This window comes from Labeo rohita, chromosome 22 (genome assembly GCF_022985175.1).
Source record: "Labeo rohita strain BAU-BD-2019 chromosome 22, IGBB_LRoh.1.0, whole genome shotgun sequence".
NCBI lineage: Eukaryota > Metazoa > Chordata > Actinopteri > Cypriniformes > Cyprinidae > Labeo > Labeo rohita.
The window spans coordinates 58822573-58837162 of record NC_066890.1 but is presented as its reverse complement, the minus strand read 5'-3'; the positions used below and the strand labels follow the sequence as shown (position 1 = coordinate 58837162).

Sequence of the window (14590 nt, the reverse complement as noted above, 5' to 3'; positions counted from 1 at the left end):
CTGTAATTTGATGCCTTTTGGAGATTTTTCCATCTTTCCTTGGCTTCTTTATGCACATTAATACAAATTTTTACCTGGGGTGCCCAAACTTTCGATCCCCACTGTAATTAATAATTCATTTGTGAATGTAATCTATTTATCATTTACTATAGCCACTAGTATTTATTTATTTATTTATTTTTCATTTACATTTTTATTTATTTATTTATCTATCTATTTTTCATTTACCAGTCACTGGCAAATGTGGAAAAATATATATTTTTTAAATACTTTTTAATTTAATTAATTTTTAATATATTTATTTGACTAGCCACTGCCATTAATTAATTAATTAATTTATTTATTTATTAAATCACATGGTCACCAACGGATCCTCTGCAGTGAATGGGTGCCGTCAAAATGAGAACAGGGAGAATATACATTTACATTTTTATTTATCTATTTTTACAAATGTGAAAAAAAAAAAAAATTATTTATTTTACTGCCATTTTTTATTTTTTTATTTTGAATGGGTTTTTCAGGGAGAATATACATTTTCATTTTTATTTATCTATTTTTCATTTACTAGTCACTGGCAAATGTGAAAAAAAAATTATTTATTTGACTAGCCACTGCCATTTATTTATTTATTAAATCACATGGCCACCAACGGATCCTCTGCAGTGAATGGGTGCCGTCAGAATAAGAACAGGGAGAACATACATTCGTACATTTATTTATTTGTGTTTGTTTGTTTATTTATTTATATTACATCTACTAGGCATTGGAATATGTGAAAAAATATGTATTTATTTATTAAATCACATTCTCACCAATGGATCCGCTGGAGTGAATGGGTGCTATCAGAATGAAAACAGGGAAAACATTTATTTATTTATTTATTTATTTATTTATTTATTTATTTATTTATTTATTTGTGTTTGTTTGCTTAAATTTACTAACCACTAGCACATTTAAAAATATTTAAAAACAGTATGAATTATTTTTAATAATTGTTATTATTTAAAAAAATATATTCTTATAATTATTCTAATTATTTTTAATAAAGGGCATTTATTTATTTGTTTATTTTCATTTGCTAGTCACCTGCAAATGTGAAAGAAATATATATATTTATTTATTAGTTTTATTTATTTTACTAGCTACTGACATTTATTTATTTATTTATTCATTCATTCATTCCATCACTTGCTCACCAATGGATGTAAATGGGTGCCGTCAAAATGAGAGTCCAAACATCTGATAAAAACATCACAATAATCCACAGGTAATCCACACCACTCCAGTCCATCAGTTAACATCTTATGAAACCAAAAGCTGAAACAAATCCATCAAGACATTTTTAACTAAACTCCATAATCCATAATAACGCTTCCTCCAGTGAAAAAGTCCATTTCCTGTTGTCTCTCACATTAAAATCCAACCACATATTTTCTCTCCTGATTCATACCAGACCATTTTTCCACTGGAGGAAGCGCTATTATGGATTATGGATGTGCATTTTAGCTAAAAACATCACAAGATGAATCAGATTACTTATTGAATTTCATTTTTGTAATGGACTGGAGTGGTATGGTTTTCTGTGATGTTTTAAAAGTTGTTTGGACTCTCATTCTGACGCCACCCATTCGCTGCAGAGGATCCGTTGGTACTGCATTGCACTATTTACATAAAAATAAAGCATTTGCTGTATGATTGTCAATATTTGCATTTTAAATGCCATTCAAAGCCAATATTTGACCATCCCCACTGTGCGTTCGCAAGCTCAAATGGCTCACAAGGAACATTCAGAGGTCAGATAGAAGCTGGAACTGGCTGTGGGTCTGATATTTGTCCTGCGGTGGGTACAGTGCCTCCTCTGTTCGGATAGTGAGTGTAACATGAGCTGCTGTGTCAACTCCTTCCTCCAAATACCGACTACACACACACAGCGCCCACTATGTTTTATGCATAAAAGGCCATATGCAGGTCATGAGATGCCGTGTGACGTGCTCACATGTGCAAAAATGGCATGATCTGGGGAGAATTGTGTGAGAAATGTGATTGTTGTGCCACAGCGCATGACTCGATGATGAAATTACATTGCATGAGGAGTGTTTCACATATGTGATTCAATACAGACAGACCTCAAATCCATCAAAAGTGAACATTTAGACGCTCAGGTCATGTTCAAACTATGATCGCATTAGAACATGTGAGAACAGAGTTAAAAACACAAGTAATAAGTGTATAATCAACCATCCACCACTAGTCCTCCACCCTGACTTCCTCCCCCTACCACCACGTTGCATGCAAACACGCGTCCTGTCCATAAAAGAGCATGGGCGGAGTCCGAAAGCCACTGCCGCGCCGCGATTGGCCGCCGCGGCTGATCAGATGCGCGCTGATTGGCCAACAGCGCTTGGTCCGATTTTGTCTCATTTTGTTAATCAGGCCGCGCTCATGGGACACCGGAGAGAAACCGGATCATCGCATCCTTGTTAAACGGCGTCTTTTAGTCGGTGTTGTGTAGAGGAAGAATGCTGGAAAACAAGAGGGAGAGACTGAAAACATTTCTGAGGAAAATCGACGAAAGCGCCATATCGCGAATCAAGCATTTAATGAAGGAGAGGTGAGTGTAACCGTTATCAGCTGTCGACGTCCGATAATGCGTAGCTTATTTACATATGTTAATGTTAACGTGTTTATATTGTAATTACAAGCCCCCATTGTGTCTGTTATGATACGGTTGTGTGATTCCCACTGATTTTGCTGATATGAGTCAGATTGCTGTTGTTTTGTAGTCATAATCCACCCTTGTATGTGTGTGTGCGCGTGCACGCGCACGCCTGTGATGACATTATTACTTCCCTTTAGCTGATTCATCTTGTTCAAATACAGATTGGAGATCATTTATTGCTTTATATGTCTTTATAGTAAACAAATCGCTTCGTTATATGTCGTTATAAAAATCCCTGTCGTTAATGTTTTTACTGCTTTAGATTTACTGTGGTAGTACTGTGGTAAAGTGAGGACATTAGATGTAAACATTGTGCCATTTCTTCGAAAAAACACATGGAATTAAAACCACCAAGTGTATTATCTGATATGACCACTATGGTACCACCACAGTGTGTTTTTGTTACTCTCAGAGTAAAAAAACAATGGTAAAATACTAACATGTACCACGGCGATGAGAGTAATAGCATTTTTTGGCATGTAACATGCCAGTACTGTATGTGTTTGGACATGTCAGTATGAATAATGGTGAATAATAATAGATCATATTTTATATGTGCGCTACCAGTCAAAAGTTTTTGAACAGTAAGATTTTAAAGAAGTCTCTTCTACTCATCAAGCCTGATTTTTGTTATCCAAGATATGGAAATATTGTAAAATATTTTTGCTATTTAAAATAACTGCTTTCTATATGATTATGTTTTAAAATGTAATTTATTCCTGTGATTTCAAAGCTGAATTTTCAGCGTCTTTAGTGTCACATGATCCTTCAGAAAGCATTATAATATGCTGATTTGCTGTTCAGAAAAACAAAGTATTTGTTTTTTTTTTTAATTCTTTGATCAATAAAAAGATCTAAAATAAGTACACTATACCATTCAAAAGCCATTTTTTTGAGGAAAGAGATGATAGAAATTAATCCTTTTATTTAGCAAGAATGCTTTAAATTGATCAAAAGTGATGATAAAGGTATTTATAATGTTACAAAAGATTTCTGTTTCAGATAAATTCTGTTCTTCTGAGCTTTCAGTTCATCAAAGAAACTTTGAATTGTTTTCAACATAATAATAATAAAAAAAATATTAGATTTTGAAGGATCATGTGACTGGAGTAATGATTCTAAAATTCTGCTATGAAATCATAAAAATAAATTACGTTTTAAAACACATTTGAATTCAAAGCATTTATTTTAAATGGTAAAAATATTTTACAATTTTACTGTTTTTGCTATACTTTGGATCAAATAAATCCAGGCTTGGTGAGCAGAAGAGTCTTCGTGAAAACATTTAAAACTTTTGACTCGTAGTGTAAATGGCAATATATAACTTGGTAATACAATGTTTTTTTTATATTTAGATCATCAGCCATCTTAAATGCCTCCAAGCTCCTAAAAACCAGCCCTGTGGCATAATATACTCACAGCTTTTTATGTCATCTTGTGTCTTTGTGTAGGTTATTATTAGAGTCGTTAAGCCGGTATTGTACCTGGATCACATCCTTCATGCTATTGTAAAGGAATTACTGGGCTAGTTTTAGATTAGATCTGATTTTCCTGACTCACATTTCCCAGTGAATGCGTTACTTGTGACGTTCATTTACATTCAGCCATTTGATGGAAACGATAACTATAAATACGCCAGCTATTCTTACACCCATGTAGTGTGAAAAGCATTGCCGTCATCTGCGATTGTGGCGTAAACAAACCAATCCACATCACCGTTATGCTACACATTGTTTACTGTCATCAAGGTGTGAGTTTTGCATTCACACAAGCTGTTTGAATGCAAATGAACCTCTTTGCTTGGCTAAATTGCCTAATGGTCCTAAACGTGATTTGGAGCGGGAATGCGTCATAATTAAATTTCCATCAGCTTGCATCACAATGCCTCGTAGGTGGTTTACATTGATAAACAGATGATCTCAGATCCTCAGTTGTGGTGGTATTCCAACACATGTGGGTCATGTTATCTTTCAGGCTTATTTTTAGCCCAGGCTCTTGTTCCAGGTGGTGTGCCAGGTGTGGACAAGCCGTCTGGGCTAATTTTGTTTCCTGATGGAATTGAATTGGCTTCTCCGGACCTTGTAAAGAAAACTATGGGCGCTGAGTGCTTATCACTCACATACATAACCGGTAAAGGGCATAGTAATGCTTGAGGGCTTGCACAACTGCTTTGGTGCATTGGTTTTACATAAGGAACTTTGTTTGGATAAAGCTGAGGTTATCTTAAAAGGTCAGTTGAATTCCTGTGAGTAAGATTGGACCACTCCTTGTAAATTTTAACGAGGCTTCCAGATTTAGCAAGTTGAAGACCTCTTCCTCTTAGTAAGTCAGTTCCCAGCAACAGTTGATTTTTTCATTAACACGTTGTCCGCAAAAGTCAAACAAGCGTTGAAGGTTCTTTCCGGTTCCTGTCCGGTTCTGAGGTCTTGCACAACTGCTTTGGAGCGCCACTCCTTCATAAGGAACTCTATCATTGTTTGGATAGAGTTGAAGTCATTTTAAAAAGTCAGTAGGGTTCCTGTGAGTAAGATTGGACCACTCCTAGTGAATTTTAACATTCTTGATTCTTTAACTCCTTGCCCTCAAAGGTCAAGCAAGTGTTCAAGGTTCCCCCAGGTTCCAGTCTGCAGAATTTCACACTGATTTGGTGAATTCACGTTGAGAAACCCATGACACACTGATGCTCTCAGCACCTTTTCTGAAAATAATACTTGCATGATGTACTTCCCCCAACAAAGTTCCCCCAAGCTATGACTACTATGCCAAAAAATCAAGATATGATCAGTTTCATGTGATTCCTGGTTGGTATTTCCATTCTTCCTTCGGACTCTATTGGTCTGTGGAAAGAAAGGCCTCTTTCTGTTTAGACTGCGGAAGTGCGACTGATGCATTCGGCTCACGTGACTTGCACAAATGTCCTCTGTGTCGTAGCTTTGGCCCCTGTCCACAAGTGGCAAGCTGTTGTTTGCCCACAGGGATTGGTGTTGGCTCTTGCACGGGCCACATGGCTCGATAGCTCCCGAGGCCTAATCTTCATCCTACGCCTTTCTTTGTAGACGTTAGCCCTGGTTTTAAGAGTTTGGCCTTTGTTTTTGGGGTGAGGTTCTTTTGCAAGTCATCTCACTGTGAAGCACCCGAGAGAGCGACATTTATATTTAATGCTTTTTCTTTGGATATTTGAGTCTGAAATCTGAAAACAGTCGGAGAGAGGGAAATAACGTGATTTTGAATACTTTGACTGCTAGAAATACACTTTACAATAAAGCAGCTTTTGTTAAAATTCATTATGTAAGCTGACCTAACAGTATTACAGCAATTACAAAAAATTTTTTCAATTCACTTATCTTTTAAGGCTGGTTATTTGTCACCTATGGTATCAATACCGAGGTATCACATTCTGTTATCGTACCGAAGCCAAAATGATCAAAAATTAAATTATATTAATTACCTAAATCATTTGATTTAGATCTGAACTTTTGAGCACAGATTGTGAATCATTTGATTTAGACAGGAACTTCAGAACCTTTTTACCTTAGACATAAGTGAGATCTCTGGAGTCTTTGAAAATCAAAAAAGTAGAGTTTGAAAAATCTTGGCTTTTCGTTTTACAGTATCTGTGTGAACCCTGTTTATGTAGTTTCGATGTATAGATTTGGTTTTTGAGAGGTACAGAACTTGGTACAGCTGAACGGAAGTTTCATGTGGTTAACGCGTTTATCAGATTTGATGAATGAGCTGAGAATGTTTTCTACCTGTGGTTTGACTTTTTTTCACTGTTTCTGCTGAAGTCCATACATTTTGCAAGTTGGGAAATGTACTTGCTCAGTTGCTTAAGAGGTTTTCATGAAAAATGATCTGTGGTTTCCTGGTGTGCAGCATTGGCACAACTCAGCCCTTTGATCTCTGATTTACATGCAAAATTCACACAATTCAAAAAACATCTTTTCCAGTTAATGTCAAAAAACAATCGAGATAAGCAAGTAGTTGTATTGGCGCTGGAGTATGTATTTCGAATCATTTGATTTGGATCGGAATGGGTTTGTGAATCATTTAGTGAATTGAATGATTCAAGTCAAATGATTCGTGATAGAGCATGGATGGCAAATCATTTGATTTAGATCGGACCTTTGGATCGGGTTCACAAATCTTTTGCTTTACATTGTAACTTCAGAGCAGGTTTGCAAATCTTTTGATTTCGATCGGAACTTCTGAGCGGATCCGAGAATCGTCTGATTTAGATCGGAACATCGGAGCAGATCCAGAATCTTTTGATTTAGATCGGAACTTCGTAGCGGACCGAGAATAGTTTGATTAAGATCGGAACTTCGGAGCAGCTCGAGAATCATTTGATTTAGATCGAAACTTTGGAGTGGATCCAGAATCTTTTGATTTCGATCGGAACTTCTGAGCGGATCCGAGAATCGTCTGATTTAGATCGGAACATCGGAGCAGATCCAGAATCTTTTGATTTAGATCGGAACTTCATAGCGGACCGAGAATCGTTTGATTTAGATTGGAACTTCGGAGCGGATCCGAGAATCGTTTGATTTAGATCGAAACTTCGGAGCGGATCCAAAAATCGTTTGATTTAGATCTGAAATCGGAGCGGGTTCACAAATCTTTTGCTTTAGATCCAAACTTTGGAGTGGGTTTGCGAATCTTTTGCTTTAGATCGAAAGTTCGGAGCACGCATTGCGAATCATTTGATTTATATAGAACATCAGAGCTTTATTTTTACCATTTTTTTTATTAGCGTATTGTTATTTATCTATTTCTCTTTTTTTTTATAATTTGAAATCAAAGATATAAGTGAGATCTCTGAAGTCTTTGAAAATCTAAAAAGTAGTGCTTAAAGTCCTTAAAAGTCCTGGAGTTTCATTTTACAGTATGTTTAGATTTGATTTTTGAGAGGTATGTGTGATTTGTTGGTTAAATGGCACAGCTAAACGGAAGTTTTCGTGTGGTTAACACGTCAGTTTTTTTTTTTTTTTTTTTTTTTTTTTTTTTTTTTTTTCATCAAATGCCCAAAGACCTTCTCTTCTCTACGTGTGGTTTAACTGTATTCTCTCTGTTTCCGCTCAAGTCCATTCATTTTGCAAGTTGGGAAATGTATGACTTGCTCAACTGGTGAACGAAGGCTTTCTTGAAAATGATCTATGGTTTCCTGGTGTGCAACGCTGGCACAATTCAACCCCGTTGATCTCTGATTTACATGTCAGCTTCTTGGCAGCGTTCTTGAATTGCGTTCAGTCCACAGTTCCTCCCATCCGTCCACCAATGGTTGTCTAGTACCCTTGTGTCTTTCAGAGTGTGAAAATCTAATTATGTAATGAAAACTAACCTGATATTCTCCATATCATGTTATGCTAGTCTGCTTCATGAAGATGAGTAAACACTCACTTAATCTTCCCCATTAGAACATGGCGTCTTGTTTATAAACAGAAGTACAGAATGCGCTGAGATGTACTGATTAAAAATAAGTACAGAACTTAGGATTCAGAAGTTGCTTGTTTTCAGGCCTATACAGGGATCTGCACGGTATCTTTGCTGATTCACTGTGCAGGTGTGAACGTATGAGCTAATGCGTTTCCATTGTCTAACATCAGCCTTGAATGAGTGCGTGCGTGCGTGCGTGCGTGCAGTGTGCGCTTATTACGCTAGGGATGAATCATCTGGTTTATAATGGAACAAGGAGGTCAGGGGTCAGACGGAGAAAAGGTTCAGTGGTAATTGACCTGGAACTTGGCATGGCCCACATCTTAAGTTGGTCATAGGTGTCTTAAAGGTTTTATCAGTGCAATAACAGTATATCACTTTTGTTGACTGCAATTAAAGTAAATGTCAACTGTGATTAAATTAAATGTCAACTTGAAAACGATAACCTTTTTTTTTTTTTTTTTTTTTTCTCTTTTCAGCTACATCTCATTTTCACTTTAGGTTAACATGATTTCCTAAAATAACTAAAAGTGAAATTAAAAATGGATTTTGACCAGTTTTTCTGTGTATTGTTTTGAATTTGATGTCTTTAAGATATTCGTAAGATATAGTAGCATTTGTTTCTTCAGCATCAAACCAACCATTTTTTACCCCTTTCAAAGTCAGTATTTAGCATTTTTAAAAGGCTTAAATTGGATTTTGGTCCATTTTTTTTTTACTATGTTTTGTTTTGAATTTGTTCTGTCTGGATTTGTAATTAATTTTGATTTGATTTTGGTCGGCTTTTTCATGTATTGTTTTGCACAATTGCATTGTCTTTGGGTTTGTAATTGGTTAAAAACATAGTGTGTGTTAATCTAACTTTAAACCTACTGTTTTTTTGCCACTTTTAAAGTCCGAATTTAGCGTTTTTAACAGGCTTAAACTGGATTTTGTTGTCATTTTCCATGTATTGTCTTGCATTTGTTGTCTCTGGGTTTGTAATTGGTTAAAAGCATCTAAATTATAGTAGTATTTGTTTATCTAGCTTCAAACTAACCATTGTTTGGCTCTCTCAAATTCAGAACTTAGCATTTTTAACAGGCTTAAACTGGATTTTGGTCCATTTTTCTATGTATTGTTTTGAATTTGTTCTGTCTGGATTTGTAAAAAAACTATAAATTGTGAAAGTATTTCAGGTCAAAGTAACAATTTTTTTTTTTATTTTGGCACTTTCAAAGTCAGAATGTAGCATTTTTATGGGTTTAACTGGATTTTGGTCAGCTTTATGTATTGTTTTGCACAATTGCATTATCTTTTGGGTTTGTAATTGGTTAAAAACGTAGTGTGTGTTAATCTAACTTTAAACCAACCATTTTTTGCCACTTTTAAAGTCCGAATTTAGCGTTTTTAACAGGCCTAAACTGGATTTTGTTGACATTTATGTATTTGATTTGCATTTGTTGTCTTTGTGTTTGTAATTAGTTAAAAGTCTAAATTATAGTAGTATTTGTTTATCTAGCTTAAAACCAACCATTGTTTGCCACTTTCAAAGTTAGAATTTGGTGTTTTTAACAGGCTTAAATTGGGTTTTGTTTATTTTTTCCATGTATTGTCTTGCATTTGTTGTCTCTGGGTTTGTAATTGGTTAAAAACATCTAAATTATAGTAGTATTTGTTCATCTAGCTTCAAACCAACCATTGTTTAAAAAGCATTTTTAACAGTCTTCCATGTAATTATGGGTTTGTAGTTTGTTTCTAAAATACACTAGTAATTGTTACTTCAACTTCAAACCAACCATTTTTTGCCATATTCAAAGTCAGAATTTAGCTTTTTAACAGGTTTAAACAGGATTTTGTTGACATTTTCCATGTATTGTTTTGCGTTTGTTGTCTTTGGGTTTGTAATTGGTTAAAAATGCCTAAATTATAGTAATATGTGTTAATCTAACTTCAAACCAACCCATTTTTGCCACTCTTAAAGCTGTTGGAACAACTTCAGGTTCATACAGAAACATGGAAAAGGGAAAATTGCACGTTCCAATATACTTAAAGCATAATTTGCTTGCAATATTGGCCAAATCAGATCCTTGCAAAAAAAGTCCCAGTCTTGTTGAGGTCTTTCTCCAGTTTTCCCATGGGTTCACTGACCTTCCACCCCATCGCTAAGACAATAGGCGTCCACCAGCGAGGCCTTCGTTTGCATGTCTCCAGTCATGTCTTCAGTAGTTTGCATTCCTTCAGTGCCATTCAAATGGGCCATTGTGGGATCCTCCATCACCCACAGTTGGAGGTGAGCGGAGTGGGCCGGCGGAGGATCCTTTATCCCTCCCTCGACTCCCATTATCTCACTTTTTCCGTTCGCCTGCGCTTGTGTAACGGAGCGGCTGTAAAGGAAACCTTTAGACTTGCTTGCTCAGCTGCTTAAAAGCATTTCAGCGGTCACTAGCTCTGAGCAAGACGTCGTGATGGACAGCGAGAAGGATCCAAACCGTGCGGAAATAGAGGATTTGGAAAGGTAGGAGACGTTTACGACCGCTTTAGCTCTGATATATAGCCGTGAGCAGCTGGGAACACGTCACTGAGCTGCTAGCTTGGTTAAAGCTTTGGTTTCACAGCTAGCGGATTGAATTCAGCAGCTTTAAAGAGCAAAACGTTGACTAGCTCCGTTTATATTCATGCAAAATCAAGCTTGACATCTGCTAGTTGTGTTTTATTCAAAACTAAGCATCAAAACGAAACAGTCTTCAGCATTTCAGACTCATTTGCAGAGATTGAACTTTCGTTCTCAGCACAAAGGCAAGAGCGATAAACGTTTATGGCTTTGAACTCCAACGTTTCCTTGTATAGTGTGTTATTGAAGCGTCTAATGCCGTCGGTTGATGTTTATCTGCTGTGGTTTGAGCTTGCGTGGCGTTTTTAGAGACCTGAGCATCAGATGAATCAGCAGGGGATGTTTGATGCTCGTCATGTTCGATTTAAATCACTTTCTTTAGGCTAAAATAGAAGTCGTGAGTGCTAAACAGGATCTCTGAATCGCCAAACCCAGACTGTTTGAACAGTGTGTTGCTGGCCACTTTCATTTATAAATGACTTGGCTGGATTGCATTTCCTGTAAACGCCCACAGCGTGGCAGCACATTCCCAGAATGCCTCAGTTTGGTTTGAATACACATCCTCTGATGTGAGAAACACCTCTGATTGTTTCTGAACAGGACTTTCAGATGGTGTTACGGGAAGTTGATCTGTAATATAGAGCAATCGCATTTTGCATTCTTTGATTTTTCTGTATGCAGACAATTTATATTATATTTTACTGAATAATAATAAAAAAAATATATATAGATAGATATATATTCACTATTCTAGTAATTAATTAATATATAATATAATATTAAATTCATATATTTTATTTAATTAAATTGGTTCTGGTTCTGAAAATAATTAGTTGTAATGAATAATTAAGAGCTCATATTAAAGAGCTTATTTTATCATTAAATCATGGCCATAAACTATGTTTTTAAAGATGTCTCGAGTTACTTTAGGGCGTCTCCTTGTCTTTTATTTATAGTTCATATTTCATTAATGATTCATTAATTTTTATATTAAGTAATATTTAATTAATACTACTAATAATAGTATTTAGATTTTATTTTGTAATTTTATTATTATTGTTGTTGTTAGCAATAGCAGTAATTATAATTTAACTAATTTAATTGCATTATAGTTAATTATTAAAATATGTTTAAAAAGATACTAATACATTATCACATTAAAAAATCATGTATTATCAGGAAAAAAATAGGTTAATATTTCATTTAATTTTCGGGGTTTTTTTTATATTATCAGAATAACCTGAGATTGAGAAAATTAGTTCATATTTAATTTCATTCTTTAATTTTTCTGTATGCAAATAATTTATATAATATATTACTGATAAAATAATACTATGTTATTATTGTATTTTTACTTTTTTTTTTTAATTTTAATATTGTTTTTAATTTATTAATTTTTATTAGTAGTAGTTAGTACTTATAATTTAAATTTATTAATTTTATTTAATTTTAATTACATTATCACATTATATTATCAGAATAATGATTTTGTTGTTCGTTCATTTTTCATTATTGCATCCTTTGATTTTTCTGTATATTCTGAATATTTATATATTACTGAATGATGCAAATAATAGTTATTATATTTTATTTTATTTTTAACATTATTTTATATTTTTCAAAATGTTTATTGTTATTATGAGTAGTAGTAATTATAATTTAATTAAATTTAATTATACTTAATTACACTTACTATTACTATAATCAAAATCTATACTATAAATCAATTACTATAATTGAAAATTAGATTGTATATAACTTTTTTCTTTTTTTTTTTTTTTTTTTTTTTTTTTTCTCCAAGATGAGTCAGAGTGGTTCCACAAGATGTTTGTTGTTGGGTTTTTTTTTTTTTTTTTGTTTTGTTTTTTTTTTTTTCTTTTTTTTCTTCAATTCAGTTTTGCATTATATGCAAATGACATTACATATTAATATGCATTATTTCCTGGTATTCCTGCTTTATTGGCAACACGTTGAGACATCAAGGAAGTCATCTTTAGTATTAGTCAGCAATTATTTCACACTGAATTTGCCTCTTGCAGCCGCGGATCTTGTTTTGAATGTGTTTGCGTACCACACGCATTGATTTGCTTTAACGTCTGAAGGTTTTAACACCAAAACAACCAAAGAAAAGTAAAACATCTGGAGGTTATTTCAGTGGCAGGTGCTTCCGTGTGTCGTAATAGTTTTCTTTTGTAGTCTTGCGTGCCGTAACCGCTTCCCTTCCCCCGAAAATGAGCTCTGGAATGTTTTCACGACATTTGAGTCATTCATAATTGTTACGCCCAACACAGCCGGACATTGCAGAGAAGCACTGACCAGCCACGCAGGGCATGTCTTGTAACCTATATATAGCAGCAAGTTTATTTATTTATTTAAATTCATTTATTTTAATATTTAATAGGTGTTCATGTATAAGGAAAAAATTAATAACAAACCAAAAAAAATAATCGATGTATAATGTAGCATTTTCATTAAAAATGTATAGTAATTTTATTTATTTATTTAAATTGCCGTTTAACATTTTGTTTTCATTAAAATATTTAAAAATCCTATATATTTCAGAAAGATTCTTTATTTATTTATTTATTTATTTAATATTAATTAATTAAATATTCATGTATTTGTTTGTTTTTAAATATTTTATATTTAATAGGTGTTTATGTATAAGGGAAAAAATTAAAAACAAAAAAAGATTAAATGTAGCTTTTTCACAGCTTTTTGTAACATTGTTTTCATAAACACAAATCAGTTAATATTAAAATATTCAAACATATTCAAAAATATATTTTCTAAAAATATCCTGTATTTAAGCAGACTTATTTATTTAAATTGAATTAATTAATTTAAATATTTTTGTATTTAATGTTTTATGTACAAGTAAACATTTAGCATTTTCATAAAAATATATAGTAATTAATTTATTAATTATTTAAATTGGCTTTTCACATTTTCATAACAAAATGAATTTAATTTAATTAAACTTTAAAAAAAAAAAATTCTATATATTTCATCAAGCTTATATAAATATTTATATTTTCAGCCAATGTCTAAAATATGTGTATGTATCAAGAAAAAAAAAGTAAAAATAACAACAAAATGTATTATAAAATGTACCATTTTCTTTTGTTTTTTTTTTTTTTTTTTAAAGTTGATTTATTTAACCTTTTAAGATATATATATATATATATATAGATAGATAGATAGATAGATAGATAGATATAGGTATAGATAGAGATAGATAGATATAGGTATAGATAGATAGATAGATAGATAGATAGAATTTTTCAGTTGAATATTAAATATGTAAAACCCTCCAAGTTTTTTATTTCTATAAAACAAGCCATTTATAGTAATATGTCCGTAATTTGTAATCATCAGAGCGTGATACATACACCTCATACCTGGTCATATGACTGCTAATGTTTTTTTATTACCTGTCATATGATGCCTTTCAACCTATATAACTCAGCAAATCACACCTTTGTCCTTGAGCCATAAATTTAACAGCCCTAAATGATACGAAGGATGACGTGCAGTTTCCTGCAGCTGCGCTTAGCACAAGACCGATGTCTCAGCCTCTCAAAAAACCCAAAAACCTCAGCTCCCAAAGAGGAAGCGTTTTTTGGTTCCTTTTCATGTTCCTTTCAGGTGAAGAATGCAAGCAATTTGACTTGCTTCCATAACCCATCAGTCCTTTCACCGTAAACTCCTTCGCTTTCACTTCTCCTCAAGAGCTGCCGCTCCTCTGCGTGTTTTCACTCGCAGGTGTTCCATTACATCACCAAACCCACAGTCACACCATCTGAGGTCAGAGGCTCCGCCCACTCGCGTTTGCATAAAAC

The 14590-nt window shown here is 33.8% G+C and overlaps 1 protein-coding gene across 3 annotated transcripts in view; it reads left to right on the top strand.

The window, feature by feature from the left end:
- Positions 1–2412: 2412 nt before the first annotated feature.
- Positions 2413–14590, top strand: part of si:zfos-943e10.1 (GRAM domain-containing protein 2B) — a 22913-nt gene continuing 10735 nt past the window's right edge. For 2 of the 3 annotated variants that reach the window (XM_051094886.1, XM_051094885.1), the window contains exon 1: positions 2413–2611. In XM_051094886.1, the coding sequence (XP_050950843.1) occupies positions 2520–2611 (92 nt within the window). In that variant the 5' untranslated portion in view covers positions 2413–2519. Of the gene's footprint in view, positions 2612–10485; positions 10653–14590 lie in introns of those variants that run through there. The other variant, XM_051094889.1, reaches the window with a different exon arrangement.